This window comes from Hyla sarda, chromosome 5, assembly GCF_029499605.1.
Source record: "Hyla sarda isolate aHylSar1 chromosome 5, aHylSar1.hap1, whole genome shotgun sequence".
Taxonomy (NCBI): domain Eukaryota; kingdom Metazoa; phylum Chordata; class Amphibia; order Anura; family Hylidae; genus Hyla; species Hyla sarda.
In genome coordinates this window covers 74,441,871-74,463,326 of record NC_079193.1, presented here as the reverse complement: position 1 = coordinate 74,463,326, position 21,456 = coordinate 74,441,871, and the positions used below count along the sequence as shown (strand labels likewise).

General features: G+C 41.5%; 1 protein-coding gene across 9 annotated transcripts in view; it reads left to right on the top strand.

The window, feature by feature from the left end:
• DNAH11 (dynein axonemal heavy chain 11) overlaps nt 1-21,456 on the top strand; it is a 324,054-nt gene that overhangs the window by 232,482 nt on the left and 70,116 nt on the right. For 7 of the 9 annotated variants that reach the window (XM_056519699.1, XM_056519698.1, XM_056519697.1 and 4 more), the window contains 4 exons: nt 383-565; nt 914-1,015; nt 12,022-12,156; nt 20,663-20,836. In XM_056519699.1, the coding sequence (XP_056375674.1) occupies nt 383-565; nt 914-1,015; nt 12,022-12,156; nt 20,663-20,836 (594 nt within the window). Of the gene's footprint in view, nt 1-382; nt 566-913; nt 1,016-8,983; nt 9,004-9,555; nt 9,689-12,021; nt 12,157-20,662; nt 20,837-21,456 lie in introns of those variants that run through there. The other 2 variants (XM_056519705.1, XM_056519704.1) reach the window with 2 other exon arrangements.

Below are 21,456 nucleotides of genomic sequence, written 5' to 3'. Positions count from 1 at the left end.
CCCATGCTTAGCCTACCATTCATCACAGTGGCTAGACAGATCCACAGACACCTGCATGGGGTTTGTACATTCTTCTCGTGTCTCACAGATTTTCTTTAAGTATTCCATCTTCTTTACCTACTTCAAAAACACAGCAATTGTTTTTTTTAATGAAACTGGCTGATGTTTCGGTGGGTGTGTATAAGATAGGGGGCTATTATATTTGATGGTAGTCAATGTTGGATGCTGAGGAATGTGAGAGCTACAGTATATAAGCAACAGGAAGTATCTAAAACCATCAGTTGATAGACCAGTCTGTCCAACTATCAGTTCTCTTATACTCAGTATTGTATATTTAATTAAACCCCTACTATCTTATATATGATTCTTTTTGTCAATATAGGTTGATGACTTTTTACAATCATTAGTCAATTATGACAAGGAGCACATTCACGATAACTGTTTGAAAGTGGTAAAAGAGCAGTACCTAAAGGACACAGAATTTAACCCGGATCTGATTCGCTTAAAGTCATTTGCAGCAGCTGGTCTCTGTGCTTGGGTCATTAATATTGTGAAATATTACGAGGTAAACTCTTTCCTTTCCTAGTTGTACCCCTGCTTCTAGCTCCTTATTGTCTTCACGCTTTGCATAAGAAAAAAAATTGTTCTTGCTTAAAGATATTATCATAATCCTATGGGTAACTATCTAAAAAAAAAAAAAATTCAAAATATATATTTCTATACTGGATGGCTGTCTTAAATGCTGTTGACGGATGCCATCCATCGGCCATAGGCTCCCATGTTAAAAACATGTATGTTGAATACCGTAATATGACACATGAATGTTTTTTTTTTTTTTGTTTTTTTTTTGTACCCTGTAAAATGAGAGTCTTTAAATGTTATCTAAATGTATATCCTTACTTCCTTTTTTCAGGTATATTGTGATGTTGAACCCAAACGCAGAGCACTATCTCAAGCCAATGATGATCTCAAAGGAGCTACTGAAAAGCTTGATGCAATTCGCAAAAAGCTTCATGTAAGTTTCATGTTTTAAAATGAATGTGATGTTATACAACTGAGATTGCACACCAGAGAGAGAGAATCATTGGAGGGCAGCTCACATGGGCTGTAGAGATAGAAAAAACTGATACAATTAAAGGGCTACTCCAGTGGAAAACAATTTTTTAACCCCTTAAGGACCAAGCGTTTTTCATTTTTTGCACTTATGATTTTTTAAATGTAAGGAGTAAAAAACATAACCCTTTCAATTTTGCACCTAAAAATCTGTATGATGGCTTTTCTTTTTGCGCCACCAATTCTACTTTGTAATGACATCAGTAATTTTACCAAAAAATCTATGGCGAAACGAAAAAAAAAACATTGTGCGACAAAATTGAAGAAAAAAACGCCAATTTGTAATTTTGGGGGCTTCCATTTCTATGCAGTCCATTTTTCGGTAAAAATGATACCTTATCTTTATTCTGTAGGTCCATACGGTTAAAATGATACCCTACTTATATAGGTTCGATTTTGTTGTACTTCCTGAAAAAATCATAACTACATGCAGGAAAATGAATACGTTTAAAATTGTCATCTTCTGACCCCCATAACTTTTTTTATTTTTCAACGAACGTGGCGGTATGAGGGCTCATTTTTTACACCGTGATCTGTTGTTATCGGTACCAGTTTTGTTTTGATCGGACATTTTGATCGCTTTTTATTCATTTTTTATGGTATTAAAAGTGACCAAAAATACGCTATGTTGGACTTTGGAATTTTTTTTGCGCGTATGCCATTGACCATGCGGTTTAATTAACAATATATTTTTATGGTTCGGACATTTATGCATGCGGCGATACCACATATGTTTGTTTTTATTTTTATTTACACACTTTTTTTTTTAATGGGAAAAGGGGAGCGATTCTGATTTTTATTAGGGAAGGGGTTAAATCACATTTATTAACTTTTATTTTTTTTTTACTTTGTTTATGCAGTGTTATAGCCCCCTCTAGGGGCTATAATACAGCATATACTGATTGCAGGCACTGTTCAATGCATTGCCATAGGAATGCATTGATCAGTGTTTTCTGCGCTTGATTGCTCAAGCCTGGATTTCAGGCTTGGAGCAATCAAACACCGATCAGATAGCCGGGAAGAAGGTAAGACAACTCCCGCTGTCCTCTCAGCTGTTCGGGATGCCATGATTTCACGCGAACATTATATTTTCATAGTTCGGACATTTATGCAGGCGGCGATACCAAATATGTTTATAAAAAAAAATACGCTTTTTGGGGGTAAAATGGGAAAAACTTACTTTTTTTATTTTTATTGGGGAAGGGGATTTTTCCCCTTTCTGGCACCAGTTGATTTTAAAATAATTGTTTTCCACCGGAGTACCCCTTTATGTTTGCAGGACAGAACCATATAGGAGGTGTACAATAAAAGAGAGAATTAGTCCTCTTCTATAGATCTCTTCTTTATCTCTTTATATAAGTTGTAGAAGTAAAGTTTTTAATAAAGATCTAAAATGCTTTTCAAAGGTGTCCCATAGCCTTAAATGTTATTTTTCCTCCATGCCATGACAGCACCACCTGAGAGAGGGATTCCGCCCCCGGGGACAGGAAACCTTGGAGAATAAAAGGAAGGCCCCTCGTCTCCATCCCTTGGGAAGCCTAGGAGAAGAGCCCTCTCTCAGGGGGGCTTCATAGCTTTAATATGGCTGGGGGGGATTCCTGCAGGCTGGTCCCCTCAGTGCAGGCAGTGTTGGTATCCCCCTATGGACCCTGGTTGGGGCTCCTTGCTGGCTCACTAAGGCCTCCGTTCAAATTCCCCGCCCCTTCCCCTACTCCCTCTTCCTGAAGTGAGGCGTTCACCTGCCATTTCTGAGCCGGAGGAGTTGCAGCCTGCGGGCGAGCTCCGGAGTGCCGGCGGGAGGTAAGTGCGCATCGGTAGGTCCCGGAGTCTGAGCGCGGATGCCGGGGAAGGGTGCGGCCTGTAGGGGGTGGGAAGAGCGCATCACTCCGGTGGAAGTGACGTTGTGGAGGGTAAGCTGGAGGACTGGAGCGGCGAATAAGACGTCACACGCCGCCCTCCGGCGTGCAGGAGGCGGCACTTTTTAAAATCCAAGTGCCCATTCATTCTGCCTCTTGCTGTGAGCTGGCCAGTCATACATGGTTTTCTTCAAGTGTTTGCTTTCCAGCCTGGGAGAGGGGTGACCTTCCTCTGCATCATGAGCTCTGGCAAAGTCCCAAAGCATGCTCCATCTGACTCTGCTTCAAAGACACCTATGGTACCGGTGGTCCTGAGTGAGTGTATCTAGGATCTAAAGCCCCTAAACAGATATATAAAATAACAAGAATTCAAAATGGAGACCTAGAAATCAACCGTGAACTTACTAACAAAGGATTGCTTTATGGCTTCACTGGACTTAAGACGCTTACTTTCATGTACCTATACACCCAGATTTCCAAAAATTCCTAAGGATAGCAGTTCATCTAAACGCTCAGCTAATTCCTCTGCAATTTTGTTCCCTTCCATTCGGGATCTCGGTAGCGCCAAGAGTCTTCACACAGGTGGTGTCAGAGATGGCAGCCCACTTCAGGGAAGGAAAAGGATTATTCATTCCATACGTGGATGATTTTCTTCTGGTTGCAGACTCAGCTATAAAGGTACAATCTTTTGTGCCTCGCACTCTCCTCATTTTAGAAAAACTAGGATGGATAGTTAATTTTGAAAAATCATCTCCTTCTCCAACCCAGCAAAAAACCTTTATGGGTATAATCCTGGACTTTGTACAAGAAAAATCTTTTCTTCCCCAAGAGAATATTAACAAGATAATTAATTTTGTAAAAAGATGTTTTGAGTTCCCCCCTATGTTTCTATTAGAAGGGGTATGTCCCTGCTTGGTTTATTTACAGCCTCCATTCCTGCCGTCCCTTGGGAACAGTTCCACTCCCGCTGTTTGCAAGCTGAACTTTTAGGATCTTGGGATGGATCACCTGGTGATCTAGACAGAAAATGTTTTCTATCTCCTAATACCTTAGAATCTCTTCTATGGTAGCAAAATTCAGAGAACTAGCCTAGGGGGTTGGAGTGGCGAATTAAAAATCCTCACTACGGACACTAGCCCCTGGCGTTGGGGAACCCACATGGCTATAGACATTTTTCCAGGAGTCTGGGAAGCTTCCTTTTGTGTGGAGTCCTCCAACTATAAAGAGCTGATGGCAGTACTTTGTGCCTTGCAGTCTATAGGACAGCCATTATATGAGAATAATCTTAGAGTTCTTTCTGATAACTCTACTGTTGTGGCCCTAATAAATAGACGGGGCACAACCAGAAGCTCACAGTAAATGTATCTTTCTTCCCAGGTCCTTTCCCATGCAGAAACCCATCTAGCCTCAATCTCTGCAGTTCACCTGAAGGGCACTCTAAACACAAGGGCAGACTATCTCAGCATGTATCTTCTTCATCAGGGAGAATGGTGCTTAAATCGGGACATTTTCAAGAACGTGTTCTTTGGGGGGGGGGGGGGGATCCCTGCATAGATCTCTTTGTCAACAGACAGAATTGGCAAGTGAAACATTTTTATTCCCTGATGCCAACAGAAAACCTGACAGTAGTAGATGCTCTGTCCCAGACCTGGGAATGGGGAATGAATTATGCTTTTCCCCTCTGGCTCTTATACCGAGAGAAATAAAGAAGATCAAAGAAGACAGGGGAAGGGTTATTCTCATAGCCCCATTCTGGCCTCGCAGGGCATGGTTTTCTTGTCTCCGAGAAATGTTAGTCTCGGACCCCTGGGTCCTACCAGAGATACCAGATTTACTTGATCAGGGTCCAGTTTTTCATCCAGATGCCTGAAATTTACATCTAACTGCATGGAATTTTAAAGATTGATTCTTAACAAAGGTCTGTCTGATTCCATTATATCAACCTTGCAATCAAGCAGAAAACCGATAACATCTTCAATTTATTTTAAAATAGGAAAAGCCTACCTAGACTTTTCAATACCTGCCTCTAGCCTCTATCCTAGACTTCCTTCAGAAAGGACTAGAAAAAGGCCTAAAGTTAGACCCCCTTAAAGTGCAGGTGTCAGCGCTAGGTTCTTTATTGACACAGTCCTTAGCCGGTCACCCTTGGATTATCAGGGTTTTTTAAGGCAGTAAAAAGGTTACAAATTCCTAGAATACCTCAAACTCCTCCCTGGAATCTGTCCGTAGTTCTTAATGCTCTGTGTAAAGAACACTTTGAACCTGTTTCTTCTGTCTCCATTAAGAATCTCACACTTAAGACCGCTCTCCTGGTGGAAGTTACATCCACACATAGAGCAGGTGAGATTGCCAGGTTATCATGCATAGAACCATACACTTGAATCCTTCAAGACAGAATAATTCTCAAGACAGACCCATTTTGTTCTCCTAAGGTAGTTTTTAAAATTCCATGTCTTTCAGGAGGTTGTTCTACCTTCATTCTGCAGTAATACTTCTAGTGACAAGGAAAAACTTTTCCAAATGCTGGACGTTAGAAGGTGTGTTCTAAATTACTTGGAAATAATTCAGGAAGTCTAACAGATTATTTGTTCAGTTCTCACTTCTCAGGTCAAAATAGGGGTAATAGTGTTGGGGTGACACTATTGCAAGATGGATTAAACAGGCCATTTGTTTGTCTTGCTCTTCCTGTTAGTCTCAAGGCCCATTCTACACGTGCAATTGCATCCTCTTGGGCTGAGAGGAGAGGAGCCTCGATAGACCAAAGCTGCAAGGTGGCCGGCCAACTGTTCGTCTCCTCACACTTTTTTCTGCCACACTTGGTTGGACGTTGGGAGCTTTTCTGATTTATACTTTGGACGCAAAGTTCTGCAAACTGTCATCCCACCCTAATCTTTGTCTCTGGCACTCTCTCAGTTGGTGCTGTCATGGTGAGGAGGAAAGCCAGTAATTACTGACCGGTAATTCTGTTTCTGTGAGTCATGACAGCACCACTACATTCCCACCCTTTTTTATGATTAGTTCACAGGTGTGTATATATCACTTGGGTGTAACAAAAAAAAAAGAGAAATGTATTTTGTATTGTGTTATGCATATTGTTCTGTTGTCTACTATCCAAGTAGGAAGGCTGTTTGTAGGTCTCGGTAATCCACTGAGGACGGAGAGGAGGGGCCTTACTTTTATTCACCAAGGTTTCCTGTCCCTGGGGGCGGAGTCAGTCTCTCAGGTGGTGCTGTCATGGCTCACGGAAACAGAATTACAGAGAGTAATTACAGGATATTTTTTGTATATTCTGTCTTCTTGGCTTCTTTTAAGCTTAGCTCCATTAGCTGTGAGCTTTAACCACAGTTTAAAGAAGCACTCCGGCAATTGTTTATGTTTATCTTTATTATACAGCATAGGATATTATTAAAGAATAATGTAAAAGTGTAAAAGCTCTTGTGTATGCATTTTGCTTACCCATTTTTATTGATCTGCTAAATACAGTCAGGTCCATAAATATTGGGACATCGACACAATTCTAACTTTTTTGGCTCTATACACACGACAATGAATTTGAAATGAAACGAACAAGATGTGCTTTAACTCCAGACTGTCAGCTTTAATTTGAGGGTATTTACATGCAAATCAGATGAACAGTGTAGGAATTACAACAGTTTGCCTCCCACTTGCTAAGGGACCAAAAGTAATGGGACAATTGGCTTCTCAGCTGTTCCATGTCCAGGTGTGTGTTATTCCCTCATTATCCCAATTTCAATGAGAAGATAAAAGGTCCAGAGTTCATTTCAAGTGGGCTATTTGCATTTGGAATATGTTGCCGTCAACTCTCAAGATGAGATCCAAAGAGCTGTCACTATCATTGGAGCAAGCCATCATTAGGCTGAAAAAACAAAACAAACCCATCTGAGAGAGAGAGCCAAAACATTAGGCGTGGCCAAAACAACTGTTTGGAACATTCTTAAAAAGAAGGAATGCACTGGTGAGCTCAGCAACCCCAAAAGACCCGGAAGACCAAGGAAAACAACTGTGGAGGATGACCGAAGAATTCTTTCCCTGGTGAAGGAAACCCCCTTCTCAACAGTTGGCCAGATGATGAACACTCTCCAGGAGGTAGGTGTATGTGTGTCAGAGTCAACAATCAAGAGAAGACTTCACCAGAGTGAATACAGAGGATTCACCACAAGATGGAAACAATTGGTGAGCCTTAAAAACAGGAAGGCCAGATTAGAGTTTGCCAAACGACATCTAAAAAAGCTTTCACAGTTCTGGAACAACATCCTATGGACAGATGAGACCAAGATCAACTTGTACCAGAGTGATGGGAAGAGAAGAGTATGGAGAAGGAAAGGAACATGATCCTAAGCATACCACCTCATCAGTGAAGCATGGTGGTGGTAGTGTCATGGCATAGTGGGCATGTATGGTGCCAATGGAACTGCTTCTCTTGTATTTATTGATGATGTGACTGCTGACAAAAGCAGCAGGATGAATTCTTAAGAGTTTTTTGAATCTTTTCTTCCCCAAGAGAATATTAACAAGATAATTAATTTTGTAAAAAGATGTTTTGAGTTCCCCCCTATGTTTCTATTAGAAGGGGTATGTCCCTGCTTGGTTTATTTACAGCCTCCATTCCTGCCGTCCCTTGGGAACAGTTCCACTCCCGCTGTTTGCAAGCTGAACTTTTAGGATCTTGGGATGGATCACCTGGTGATCTAGACAGAAAATGTTTTCTATCTCCTAATACCTTAGAATCTCTTCTATGGTAGCAAAATTCAGAGAACTAGCCTAGGGGGTTGGAGTGGCGAATTAAAAATCCTCACTACGGACACTAGCCCCTGGCGTTGGGGAACCCACATGGCTATAGACATTTTTCCAGGAGTCTGGGAAGCTTCCTTTTGTGTGGAGTCCTCCAACTATAAAGAGCTGATGGCAGTACTTTGTGCCTTGCAGTCTATAGGACAGCCATTATATGAGAATAATCTTAGAGTTCTTTCTGATAACTCTACTGTTGTGGCCCTAATAAATAGACGGGGCACAACCAGAAGCTCACAGTAAATGTATCTTTCTTCCCAGGTCCTTTCCCATGCAGAAACCCATCTAGCCTCAATCTCTGCAGTTCACCTGAAGGGCACTCTAAACACAAGGGCAGACTATCTCAGCATGTATCTTCTTCATCAGGGAGAATGGTGCTTAAATCGGGACATTTTCAAGAACGTGTTCTTTGGGGGGGGGGGGGGGGATCCCTGCATAGATCTCTTTGTCAACAGACAGAATTGGCAAGTGAAACATTTTTATTCCCTGATGCCAACAGAAAACCTGACAGTAGTAGATGCTCTGTCCCAGACCTGGGAATGGGGAATGAATTATGCTTTTCCCCTCTGGCTCTTATACCGAGAGAAATAAAGAAGATCAAAGAAGACAGGGGAAGGGTTATTCTCATAGCCCCATTCTGGCCTCGCAGGGCATGGTTTTCTTGTCTCCGAGAAATGTTAGTCTCGGACCCCTGGGTCCTACCAGAGATACCAGATTTACTTGATCAGGGTCCAGTTTTTCATCCAGATGCCTGAAATTTACATCTAACTGCATGGAATTTTAAAGATTGATTCTTAACAAAGGTCTGTCTGATTCCATTATATCAACCTTGCAATCAAGCAGAAAACCGATAACATCTTCAATTTATTTTAAAATAGGAAAAGCCTACCTAGACTTTTCAATACCTGCCTCTAGCCTCTATCCTAGACTTCCTTCAGAAAGGACTAGAAAAAGGCCTAAAGTTAGACCCCCTTAAAGTGCAGGTGTCAGCGCTAGGTTCTTTATTGACACAGTCCTTAGCCGGTCACCCTTGGATTATCAGGGTTTTTTAAGGCAGTAAAAAGGTTACAAATTCCTAGAATACCTCAAACTCCTCCCTGGAATCTGTCCGTAGTTCTTAATGCTCTGTGTAAAGAACACTTTGAACCTGTTTCTTCTGTCTCCATTAAGAATCTCACACTTAAGACCGCTCTCCTGGTGGAAGTTACATCCACACATAGAGCAGGTGAGATTGCCAGGTTATCATGCATAGAACCATACACTTGAATCCTTCAAGACAGAATAATTCTCAAGACAGACCCATTTTGTTCTCCTAAGGTAGTTTTTAAAATTCCATGTCTTTCAGGAGGTTGTTCTACCTTCATTCTGCAGTAATACTTCTAGTGACAAGGAAAAACTTTTCCAAATGCTGGACGTTAGAAGGTGTGTTCTAAATTACTTGGAAATAATTCAGGAAGTCTAACAGATTATTTGTTCAGTTCTCACTTCTCAGGTCAAAATAGGGGTAATAGTGTTGGGGTGACACTATTGCAAGATGGATTAAACAGGCCATTTGTTTGTCTTGCTCTTCCTGTTAGTCTCAAGGCCCATTCTACACGTGCAATTGCATCCTCTTGGGCTGAGAGGAGAGGAGCCTCGATAGACCAAAGCTGCAAGGTGGCCGGCCAACTGTTCGTCTCCTCACACTTTTTTCTGCCACACTTGGTTGGACGTTGGGAGCTTTTCTGATTTATACTTTGGACGCAAAGTTCTGCAAACTGTCATCCCACCCTAATCTTTGTCTCTGGCACTCTCTCAGTTGGTGCTGTCATGGTGAGGAGGAAAGCCAGTAATTACTGACCGGTAATTCTGTTTCTGTGAGTCATGACAGCACCACTACATTCCCACCCTTTTTTATGATTAGTTCACAGGTGTGTATATATCACTTGGGTGTAACAAAAAAAAAAGAGAAATGTATTTTGTATTGTGTTATGCATATTGTTCTGTTGTCTACTATCCAAGTAGGAAGGCTGTTTGTAGGTCTCGGTAATCCACTGAGGACGGAGAGGAGGGGCCTTACTTTTATTCACCAAGGTTTCCTGTCCCTGGGGGCGGAGTCAGTCTCTCAGGTGGTGCTGTCATGGCTCACGGAAACAGAATTACAGAGAGTAATTACAGGATATTTTTTGTATATTCTGTCTTCTTGGCTTCTTTTAAGCTTAGCTCCATTAGCTGTGAGCTTTAACCACAGTTTAAAGAAGCACTCCGGCAATTGTTTATGTTTATCTTTATTATACAGCATAGGATATTATTAAAGAATAATGTAAAAGTGTAAAAGCTCTTGTGTATGCATTTTGCTTACCCATTTTTATTGATCTGCTAAATACAGTCAGGTCCATAAATATTGGGACATCGACACAATTCTAACTTTTTTGGCTCTATACACACGACAATGAATTTGAAATGAAACGAACAAGATGTGCTTTAACTCCAGACTGTCAGCTTTAATTTGAGGGTATTTACATGCAAATCAGATGAACAGTGTAGGAATTACAACAGTTTGCCTCCCACTTGCTAAGGGACCAAAAGTAATGGGACAATTGGCTTCTCAGCTGTTCCATGTCCAGGTGTGTGTTATTCCCTCATTATCCCAATTTCAATGAGAAGATAAAAGGTCCAGAGTTCATTTCAAGTGGGCTATTTGCATTTGGAATATGTTGCCGTCAACTCTCAAGATGAGATCCAAAGAGCTGTCACTATCATTGGAGCAAGCCATCATTAGGCTGAAAAAACAAAACAAACCCATCTGAGAGAGAGAGCCAAAACATTAGGCGTGGCCAAAACAACTGTTTGGAACATTCTTAAAAAGAAGGAATGCACTGGTGAGCTCAGCAACCCCAAAAGACCCGGAAGACCAAGGAAAACAACTGTGGAGGATGACCGAAGAATTCTTTCCCTGGTGAAGGAAACCCCCTTCTCAACAGTTGGCCAGATGATGAACACTCTCCAGGAGGTAGGTGTATGTGTGTCAGAGTCAACAATCAAGAGAAGACTTCACCAGAGTGAATACAGAGGATTCACCACAAGATGGAAACAATTGGTGAGCCTTAAAAACAGGAAGGCCAGATTAGAGTTTGCCAAACGACATCTAAAAAAGCTTTCACAGTTCTGGAACAACATCCTATGGACAGATGAGACCAAGATCAACTTGTACCAGAGTGATGGGAAGAGAAGAGTATGGAGAAGGAAAGGAACATGATCCTAAGCATACCACCTCATCAGTGAAGCATGGTGGTGGTAGTGTCATGGCATAGTGGGCATGTATGGTGCCAATGGAACTGCTTCTCTTGTATTTATTGATGATGTGACTGCTGACAAAAGCAGCAGGATGAATTCTTAAGAGTTTTGGGCAATATTATCTGCTCATATTCAGCAAAATGCTTCAGAACTCATTGGACGGCGCTTCACAGTGCAGATGGACAATGGCCCAAAGCATACTGCAAAAGCAACCAAGGAGTTTATTAAAGGGAAAGAAGTGGAATGTTATGCAATGGCCAAGTCAATCACCTGACCTGAATCCAATTGAGCATGCATTCACTTTCTGAAGACAAAAAAGGGAAAATGCCCCAACCAAGTATTAAAAATTGAAAGTTTGATTTATGATTATTATTCTGTCCCGTTACTTTTGGTCCCTTAACAAGTGGGATGCACATATGCAAACTGTTGTTTTTCATTTCAAATCCATTGTGGTGGTGTATAGAGCCAAAAATGTTAGAATTCTGTTGATGTCCCAATATTTATGCACCTGACTGTATGGGCCATCTACAAACTGTCTCCTACTTTCCCCCTGATATTGATTCTCATTCATAGTTTCATGTGCATTCATGCAGCCTACATTTGCTTTTATGACTCTGGCTTTGCAGAGGGAGCAGAATCTTGCTCTGCTCTGTTTGGGGGGAATTTGCCAAAATGATCATCTCATTTTGTGCTATTTTTATGTTGTCTGTGCTTCAACATTTTTCTTGCTATGTGCTTTCAAAAATTGTAAAAAAATTGCCAAAAATTAGATTTTTCATAGTGTTGTTACACTTTTCTTTCTAGTTTATCAGTATGGTGTCAAACCTGTTAAAAGTAACACTGTTGAAGCATAACACTGGAAGTCACATACCAAATAACATTTTTGGGCATGGAATAAGCATTTCATAGATGTACAGATACACATTACATTCAAATATGTAATACAGATCTATCTATATACTTAAAGGATTTGGACAACAATTTGAAGAGACTAACACAGTCTTTTGAGAAAGCAACAGCAGAGAAAATCAGGTGCCAAGAAGAGGTTAATCGTACAAACACCACCATAGAACTGGCCAACAGACTTGTCAAGGGACTCGAGGTTAGTAAAGTTCTTATCTGTTATATTATAATATGGATGTATTCTTATTACAATATTACATGTGAATAATTCATGTTTTTTTTTTTATATAATTTTAATGGAAAATTCTGATTAACTCCTTCCTGCAATGTGCAAAAATAGCACATTGCAGTAATCATCTCATTCCTGCAAACCACCCTACTATTACACTGCAATGAAAATAGGGACATGAAAACAAAGATAATAAGTATGATAAAACTTGTCATTTTCTCCTGGATTCTCCTAATAATTGAACCAGTACAGTCTCCAGCAGACCGCAAGTCGTAAAATAAAGAGGATCAGCAGTGTTCTCCTATTGGGCATGAATATCGACAAAGGTCCCCAGCAGCAGCTCACCCCAACTCCCTAATTACAGACAACCTATTGCCACTTAGATATATTTATGGCTAGCTTTTAAGGGCTTTTCCAAAACACAGTCTTGAAACGGCATGACTACGAAACATTTCCTCACTACGGCCCACTGCCCCACAGTCATTTACCCCAGTTATACCAGCCAGTCATGTCAAGGCCCTGTGAAAGAAACATCATAGTTCAGTTGCATGAGAGGCTGCTTGATCATATAATATCACTACACAGAGAATCATCTTTGACTCTAAAAGCATCAATACGCTTGGTCACAGCCATGTTTATGTGTTTGTGTCCAATGCAAATATTTGTGCTATGGAAAAAAAAAACACCAATAGTTAGTGACAATGTTTTGTTACCAACTTAAATTGTGTAGTGCAACAATTTCTCTAATATCTTTAATGATATTGAGGACACCAAGCACAGAAAGGTAGTCCTTCCCATTTTGTGTGCACACTCGGTAGTTCTAGATGTTCTCCTTATTAACAGCTGTCTGCCTATACTGTGTATACTAGACAATGTATTCTGTGTATAACCAGACAGCTGTCAATCAGTGGCCTGTGGGTAAAGGGAGTGGTGCTATATCCAGAGAATGACTGCATTACATGCAACACACTACTGTAGTTTATTCTATCCTTAGATAGGGCAACATAAACCTAGTGACAGATTATCATTGAAGTTGTTATCCTGGAAACTAAACATATCCCCCATCCCAGTGGTCAGACCCTCGCGATCTCCTGTATGGGGCCTGGCTCTTGCGCTGAACCTACCAAACTCCTCAGTGCTCAGCCCCACTCTCGATGAGGTGCAGGAGGGACGGCCCACTCAGCCAATCAGCAGGCTGAGCTTTTTCCTCCCTGGCTGAGAATTTCCCTCCCTGGCTTTTTGCAGAAGTTGGGCTTCATAGGCTATAGACTACTGCAGCATGACAGCGAGGGAAATTCTCAGCTAAGCGATTTTTCCTGCTTGTTCTCACGATCAGTGGGGGTCTGAACATACAGACCCCGACAGATCAAAACTTTCGAAAATCACCGGCCGCATCAGTGTCTCACTTCAGTTGGTGATTTGCTGAGTGGGCTGTCCCACATCTTGAAACGTTGGGGCTCCATTTTGGAAATTGTGGAGAGATCCCAGAAGGCGAAACCCCAGCAATTAGACATTTATTCCCTATTTTATGGAAAAAGTATAAGTTTCATGTCCTGAAACAAAAAAAAAGTAAGTGTAAGCCTAAATACTGTATAAAGTGTTACAAGTTACCTCATCACTGTTGTCACCATTGAATCATTATTCTTTTAGACTCTGTATACATCTGCGTTGGAATCTCCATTCACTGATTTTGTCATATTTAATAGAAGAAGAAAAAAACACTAAAAACTGCAGAAACCACAGCAGAAGGTGACCAACCCCATTATAAAGCAATATTGCTGAGAAGGAATATACTACTGCGTTGGAAAAACGTTGTATTCTTTATTGATGAGGTAGCAAAGCCATAAAAACAACGGAGCAGTAGCTTGGGATGAAGTCCGTTTCGCAGGTGCTCCCTGCTTCAACTGGCCCCTAAGGGGCCAGTTGAAGCAGGTAGTACCTGAAAAATGGTCGTTATTACTTTCCATTTTGGGACTATACCTATGTGGATTGAGCACCACTACACACTGCGGACTTGGCATGGTGGGCTGGTTGAAAAGGTGTCTATATAGTGCCGACCGTCTGTCTCTCCTCTCTATTAGATGTTTTCCATTATAAAGTAGTTGGGGGCAATTGGTCTCTAGAAGTATCTGTGGTACAACAAAACTGGCAGAGCATTATGAATCTTCCATTATAAATGTTCACAACCCAAGTGTAAAACTAGCATTAGCATGTTGAGATGTATAGAAAAAGCTTTTCTCGCTGTGTTGGGTGGCTCTAAGGGAAGGACTGAGAAGGAACATCTGGTTGAGATATGGGCTCAATATTACTAGTATGACTAGCAATAGTATCTGTAATACTTAGTCATGTTGACTTTTCCACCATGGAGTTTTCCATGGAAACTGCCATTTGTAATGCTTTTCTGCCCTGACTCATTCAGGACTTGCCATGCAAGACCCCTAATCCTCTGTGATTTAAAGGGGCTATCCAGTTGGGACATCCCTTTAAGTTATGCCTGGTTCATTTCCGTTTCAGCTGCTCTGAGCCTCTTCCTTAGAACTTTTATAGGTAGTTAGTGTGCAAGGTATAAATGAGTTAAGAAGTGAGATCTATTTACCCTGTGAATAAACAAGCTTTAATTAGAGCCCGTGAAGAATGATATCCAGAAGGTTATTTCCTCCTTATCGCGTAGACCTGGAAGCTGATAAATCAGTCGAAAAATTCAGGTACTTTATATTTAATCATTAACTAACTCCTAAGCCGAGCAGCTGTTAAAAATTAGAAATGGGTCATCTTAGCCAAGATGACATTACAAGCAATCTATAATACATTAGGATGAGATTATAGTGATTTTTAACTGTCGGGAAATGTATTACACTGCATGTTCCTACACTTAAACGCTTGTTAGCCAATGTCACTTTTGATTTATGACGCATGGATGGAATGTTGAAATTATTGAAGATTCAAATAGATGGTCATTCCATGTTTAGAGAATCTTCGAGTTTTTTTTTAAAGTTCTCTTGGAGATTAAAGAAAGGATTTTCATTGTTGTGTATAAGTTACTCACAAGCAGAAATCTCAGAATGGATGTTACAAGGTTTGTGTTTTTTCCCTTCTAAATGAACTGAGTTTTCTGCACAGTAGGTGATAAGTTAAAGTGGCAGAATTACTTATTGGCTCCTAATAACATCCTGATTACTTCAGAGGCAGCAACTTCTGGAGCTCGGAATATGTTATATCTTAAAACCTCCGTCCCTTCTTAGGATTTAATTGAGTCGGAAGCGTACTGCGCTGGTATTAAGATAACAGATTTTCTTAGGCAATGTCCTAATGAGACTCATTTGTGCCTAAAAACAAGATTAGATATAATAATGTAAAAGTGTATCTATAGATAAAACCAGTATTAGATTCTTAATTCACCGAATTTGCTGTGAACACATCTTCCTTGTTACCTAAAGTGGTTTCCCTAGAATAAAAAATATATATACAGAACTGAGCGATAATAAGGGATAAAAAAAAAAAAACATTATTCATTTACCTTAAAGAGGTACTCCGCTGCTCAGCATTTGGAACAAACTGTTCCGAGCGCTGGAGCCGGTGCCAGGAGCTTGTGACGTCGCAGCCCCGCTCCCTCATAACGTCACACCCCGCCCCCTCAATGCAAGTCTATGGGAGGGGACGTGATTGATGCCATGCCCCCTCCCATAGACTTGGATTGAGGGGGTGGGGCGTGAGGTCATGAGGGGGTGGGGCTATGACGTCACAAGCTCCCGGCACCAGCTCCAGTGTTCGGAACAGTTTTTTCCAAAGGCTGAGCAGCGGAGTACCCCTTTAACCTGTTAAGGACCAAGGGCGTACCTGTACACCCTGAGTCCACTCCATTTCTATAACGCGGGGCCACTGGCATGACCCCGCATCAAAGTTGATCGCTGCGTCTAAAGTGAAACTAAACTACCCCTGGCTAGCTCAGTGGTCTGTCCGGGACCGCCGTGGTGAAATCTCGGTGTCCCAAACAGCTGTAGGATATGAGGAGGGTCCCCTTACCGACCTCAAGGTCTCCAATCGCCGAATGACTGCTCAGTTCCTGAGATCCAGGCATGAGCAGTCAAGTGGCAGAATCATTGATCTATGTTATCCTATGAGATAACAAAGATCAATGTAAAAGATCAGTGTGTGCAGTGTTATAGTCCCCTATGGGAGCTATAAAATTGCAAACAAAATTAAAAAAAAGATAATGAAGATCATTTAACCCCTTTCCTAATAAAAGTTTGAACCACCCCACTTTTCCCATTTAAAAAAAGAAAACAGTGTAAATAAAAATAAACATATGTGGTATCGCTGTGTGCGGAAATGTCCGAATTATAAAAATATTTCATTAATTAAACTACACGGTCAATGGCGTACATGCAAAAAATTCCATAGTCCAAAATAAAGTATTTTTGGTCACTTTTTATAGCATGAAAAAATGAATATTAATCAATCAAAACATCCAATCAATACAAAAATGGTACCGCTAAAACCTTCAGATCATGGCACAAAAAATTAGCCCTCATACCGCCCCGTACTCAGAAAAATAAACAAGTTATAGGGGTCAGAAGATGACAATTTTAAATGTATACATTTTCCTGCATGTAGTTATGATTAAACCTATATAAGTAGGGTATCATTTTAATCATATGGACCTACAGAATAAAGATAAGGTGTCATTTTTACTGAAAAATGTACTGTGTAGGAAACGGAACCCCCCAAAAGTTCCAAAATGGTGTTTTTTCTTCAATTTTGTCGCACAATGATTTTTTTTTCCATTTTGTCGAGGATTTTTGGGTAAAATTATGTCATTACAAAATAGAATTGGTGGCACAAAAAATAAGCCATCATATGGATTTTTAGGTGCAAAATTGAAAGAGTTAGATTTTTCAAAGGTAAGGAGGAAAGAATGAAAGTGCAAAAACTGAAAAACCCCGGGTACTTTATGCGTAATGCATCAATTCTGCCTCTCTGTGTAAACGGCATAGTCCCAGGGCATCCGGATAGTATTTTATTTTAGCATCATGTGACAAATAGACTCGGTCAGGTGACTGCTTGGATGTATACACGAGCTTCTATTATTTACATAGGGCTGTGGGCAGGGTACAGTGCACACAGGGTTAATAAATAGTACACATATAATATTTCATGGAACTGGACAGAGGTGTCGTCAGAGAGCACTGTGGTCAGACTCAACTTCCTCAGTGATATACAGTAGATGATAAGTACTGAAAGGGTAAAGATTTTTCAATAGAAGTAATTTGCAAATCTGTTTAACTTTCTGGCACCAGTGGATTAAAAAAATTGTTTTTTCATTACCAGAGTACCCCTTTAAGCTTAAGGGTGCATTTACACTATGAAATCTCCACCTGGCGATATTCTGGGCAGAGATTCCATTGCTGTGGGTGCCAACTTAATCAGTCGGAACTTGGACTGCTTGGACATGTGCCATCTCTATAGATGGCAATGCATTTTCGAGCAGAATCTACAGAAATAATGAACGTGTTCATTCTTTCAGCTGTGTCCGGAATTAGAATTTTTGCAGTGGAAATTCTGTAATGTGCAAGTTTCAGCAGAATCTCATTAAAGACCATGGATGTTGCTGCATCAGAATTTTTGAGCAAAATTTGAAAATTCTGGTTCAAGAGCAAGTAAGAACTTATGCGTTACGGAAGGGAAGAAGTTCACAGCAGGAGAGGTTTGCTACGGGGATTTGCAGTGCACAGTTCCTGACAGAGGTGTCAGCAGAAAGCACTGTGGTCCGACTGGAAGCAACTACACAACTTCTTCTGGAGCATACAGCAACTGAAAAGTACTGGAAGAAAAAAAAAGAAGTAATTTACATATCTGTTAAACTTTCTGGTGCTGGTTGATTTGAATTTTTTTTTTCTTTTGGAGTACCCCTTTAAGAAATGAATCAGCACAGAATGTTTGACCTTAAACAACAAATCAAAAGCCAACATATATTATTTGTGTTCGGGGCTCCATAAATGTACTAGTGACAGGAAAGATTGCCTACATACCTATACAAGATCTTACCCTAGCATAGCGGTTTGAGTTGTGCCACAGTATAACCGTCAAGCGCATGTGTGGCATGAGTGCTATGAATTAATATGTGGTGTGATGCTATGAGGTATGAGTACTATGAGCAGTATAATGCTGTAAACATGCTATGAGCTCGTGGCCACAACCGCACGAAATAGCATGACACTACGTGTGAGAACCGTATGAACCCTGCGTGTATGAATGCGGTGAACGTGTGAACAACAAAACCATAACCGTGTGACCAATATAACTGCCATGAGCGTATGAACCCTGCGTGTATGAATGCGGTGAACGTGTGAACAACAAAACCATAACCGTGTGACCAATATAACTGCCATGAGCTTATGAACCCTGCGTGTATGAATTCGGTGAACATGTAAACAACTTAAGAACCGTGAGCGTGTGACCACTATAACTGCCATGAGTGTATGAACCATATAATTGCCATAGGCAGCATACTGCCGTAACCAGTATGAAATACCATCAACATATGAACCGAATGACACTTTGAGCGTATGAACCAGTGATAAGTACGAGGTGTTTGACTCCCATGAACGTAACATGGTATAAAAAGAACGTAAGACCATGAACATGCCAAGAATATGTGAACAACATAAATGCCAAGTTTGTGGAGCGTGTATAACACCAGCGAGTGAGAGAATAACCATGAGGTGAACAGCATAAACAAGTTTGCACAGTAAAAATGCTGTGAATGTATCGTCAGTGAGTATATCTACCGTATAATGAGATTAGCACATGAAACTGTATACATACTATGCGCGTACGAGCAGTGTGGCCATAAGCGTATGAATTAACCATGAGAGTCCGGACGATAAGAAACTCATGGAGTTATTAAACCGTGAAGATGCTCTACTCGTGTGCACCTTGTACCAGTAATGCGTGTATGCCCATTATAAACCAAGCATATGAACCGTATGGATACCATGATCGTGCAAATAACGAGTATTACACTGTGTATACTATGATTTAATTAGATGTAGCCTATGTTATATCTCTACAGAGCATTGCACCCTACTGTATACTATATTGAAACAAGACACTCTGCAGAGCACTGCATCACCACACAAAGCATATGCTACCCTGCAACGAGATCCTCTGCAGAGTATTGCACCACACCAAACACAGTACATGCCACCCTGTGTTGCAACGAGACCCTTCGCAGAGCACTGCACCACACTGCACATGCTAACTGTAACGACCCTCTGCAGAGCATTGCACTATACCCTATATAGTATGTTATATTGAAACCATCCCATCTGCAGAGCATTGCACTAACTGTATAACGTTTGTTTATAATGAGACCATCTGCAGAGTATTGCACTATACTGTATATAGTATATATTATATTGTAACAAGACCATCTGCAGAGCATAGCACCATAGCTGTATATCATGTATACTATATTGTAACAAGACCATCTGCAGAGTATTGCACCATAACTGTATATCATGTATACTATACTATATTGTAACGAGACCATCTGCAGAGCACTGCACTATACCGTTATACAGTACATGTTATATTGTAACGAGACCCTTTGCAGAGCATTACACTGTACCATATACTGCAAGGGCACCATATACCCCGCAAAGCACCGCAGCACACAGTAAAAGTTATATTGAAACGACTCTTTGCAGAGCATTGCACCACACTGTATACAGCAAAGCTATATTGAAACAACCCTCCGCAGAGCATTGCACTATACTTTAGATTAACGATAGCAGACAAGCTGACAGGACCGCCTAACGAGCACTGGGCAGCTGCCGCAACCTGTCCCAAGGGCATAGACAATTGTAGCTGTGCGGGTGGCGGACGGTCCGCATGCCGCAATGAGGCAGCTAGCGGGCTGTGCGAGGTGCTGAGGCCGCGCCACCCCCAGCACCGATTTAACTCTCCTACTTGCCGCTCCTGGACCCCACTGCCGCTGCGGGCAGAGCCAGCCAGAACCATACCTGCCCTATATTACCTTATAATCAGAGTGAGACACAGCATCCCCAGATAAGACAGCCAGTGGAGATGCCAGGGATGCCGCGCCTGCACCCCCCCCCCCAAGCCAGACTAATGATCAGCGAGGCCTCGGCACCGTGAGCAGCAGCTCTGAAGATTTTTGTGGGAGATTCAAACACCAGACTGCCCCAGGAAGCAGAGATTCCACAAACGTCACGTGCTCCGCCCCTGTAGGAGAGGGGGGAGTTATATACACACGCCCCCACCTGTTCCCAATAAGCCCCACCTGGAAGTGCAGGGAGCGATAATTACTTCCGCCCCTCGCACAAATGCAGCCCTGCGGGCTTTATACAAGGCAATAAGAAAGTTGTTGTAGCATATTAATAAAAAAAATCAGATGTGTATATTGTTGCCGAAAGAAGAAACCCATTTTCAATCTTTTTTTTTTTTTTTCTAGTCTGAAAATATTCGTTGGAGTGAATCCATCAAAAATTTTGAAGCTCAGGAGAAGACTTTATGTGGAGATGTGTTGTTGACCGCTGCATTTATATCATATGTGGGGTCATTTACAAAGCGGTATCGCCAGGAGCTTATGGAACAAATGTGGCTTCCTTTCCTCAAATCCCAGAAGGTAAGATTATAGAAAAATGACTTTTTCTTCTAACTGCTTTTTCTTTAAGAAAGAAACCCAGCAGACCAAATCTACAAATGGGCCTGCAAAGCAATTCGTAAACAACATGGCCATCAACGTAGAATATCTCTTTATACCTCTCTAATTCTTTTGGGTTTTTTTTCTTCTCACTTAGTCTTTTTTATTCAAAGTGAACACCAACACCATCTAACGATGAATGGATTGTACAATTTGCTTTACTATGACCACAAGTTAAAGGGGTATTCCGGGCAAAAACAAGATGTCTGATTGCGGGGGGCCCGCCGCTGGGACCCCCGCGATCTCCCTGCAGCATCCGCATTATATGCGGCTGCTGAATCTCCAGTTTCGGGAACCTCCGGGTTTCCGGGACTGGGGACGTGATGTCACGCCACGCCCCCTCCATTCATGTCTATGGGAGGGGGCGTGACGCCCCCTCCCATAGACATGAATGGAGGGAGCGTGGCGTGACGTCACGTCCCCAGTCCTGGAAACCCGGAGGTTTCCGAAACTGGAGATTCAGCAGCCGCATATAATGTGGGGGGTCTCAGCAGCGCCCCCCCTCCCACGATCAGACATCTAATCCCCTATCCTTTGAATAG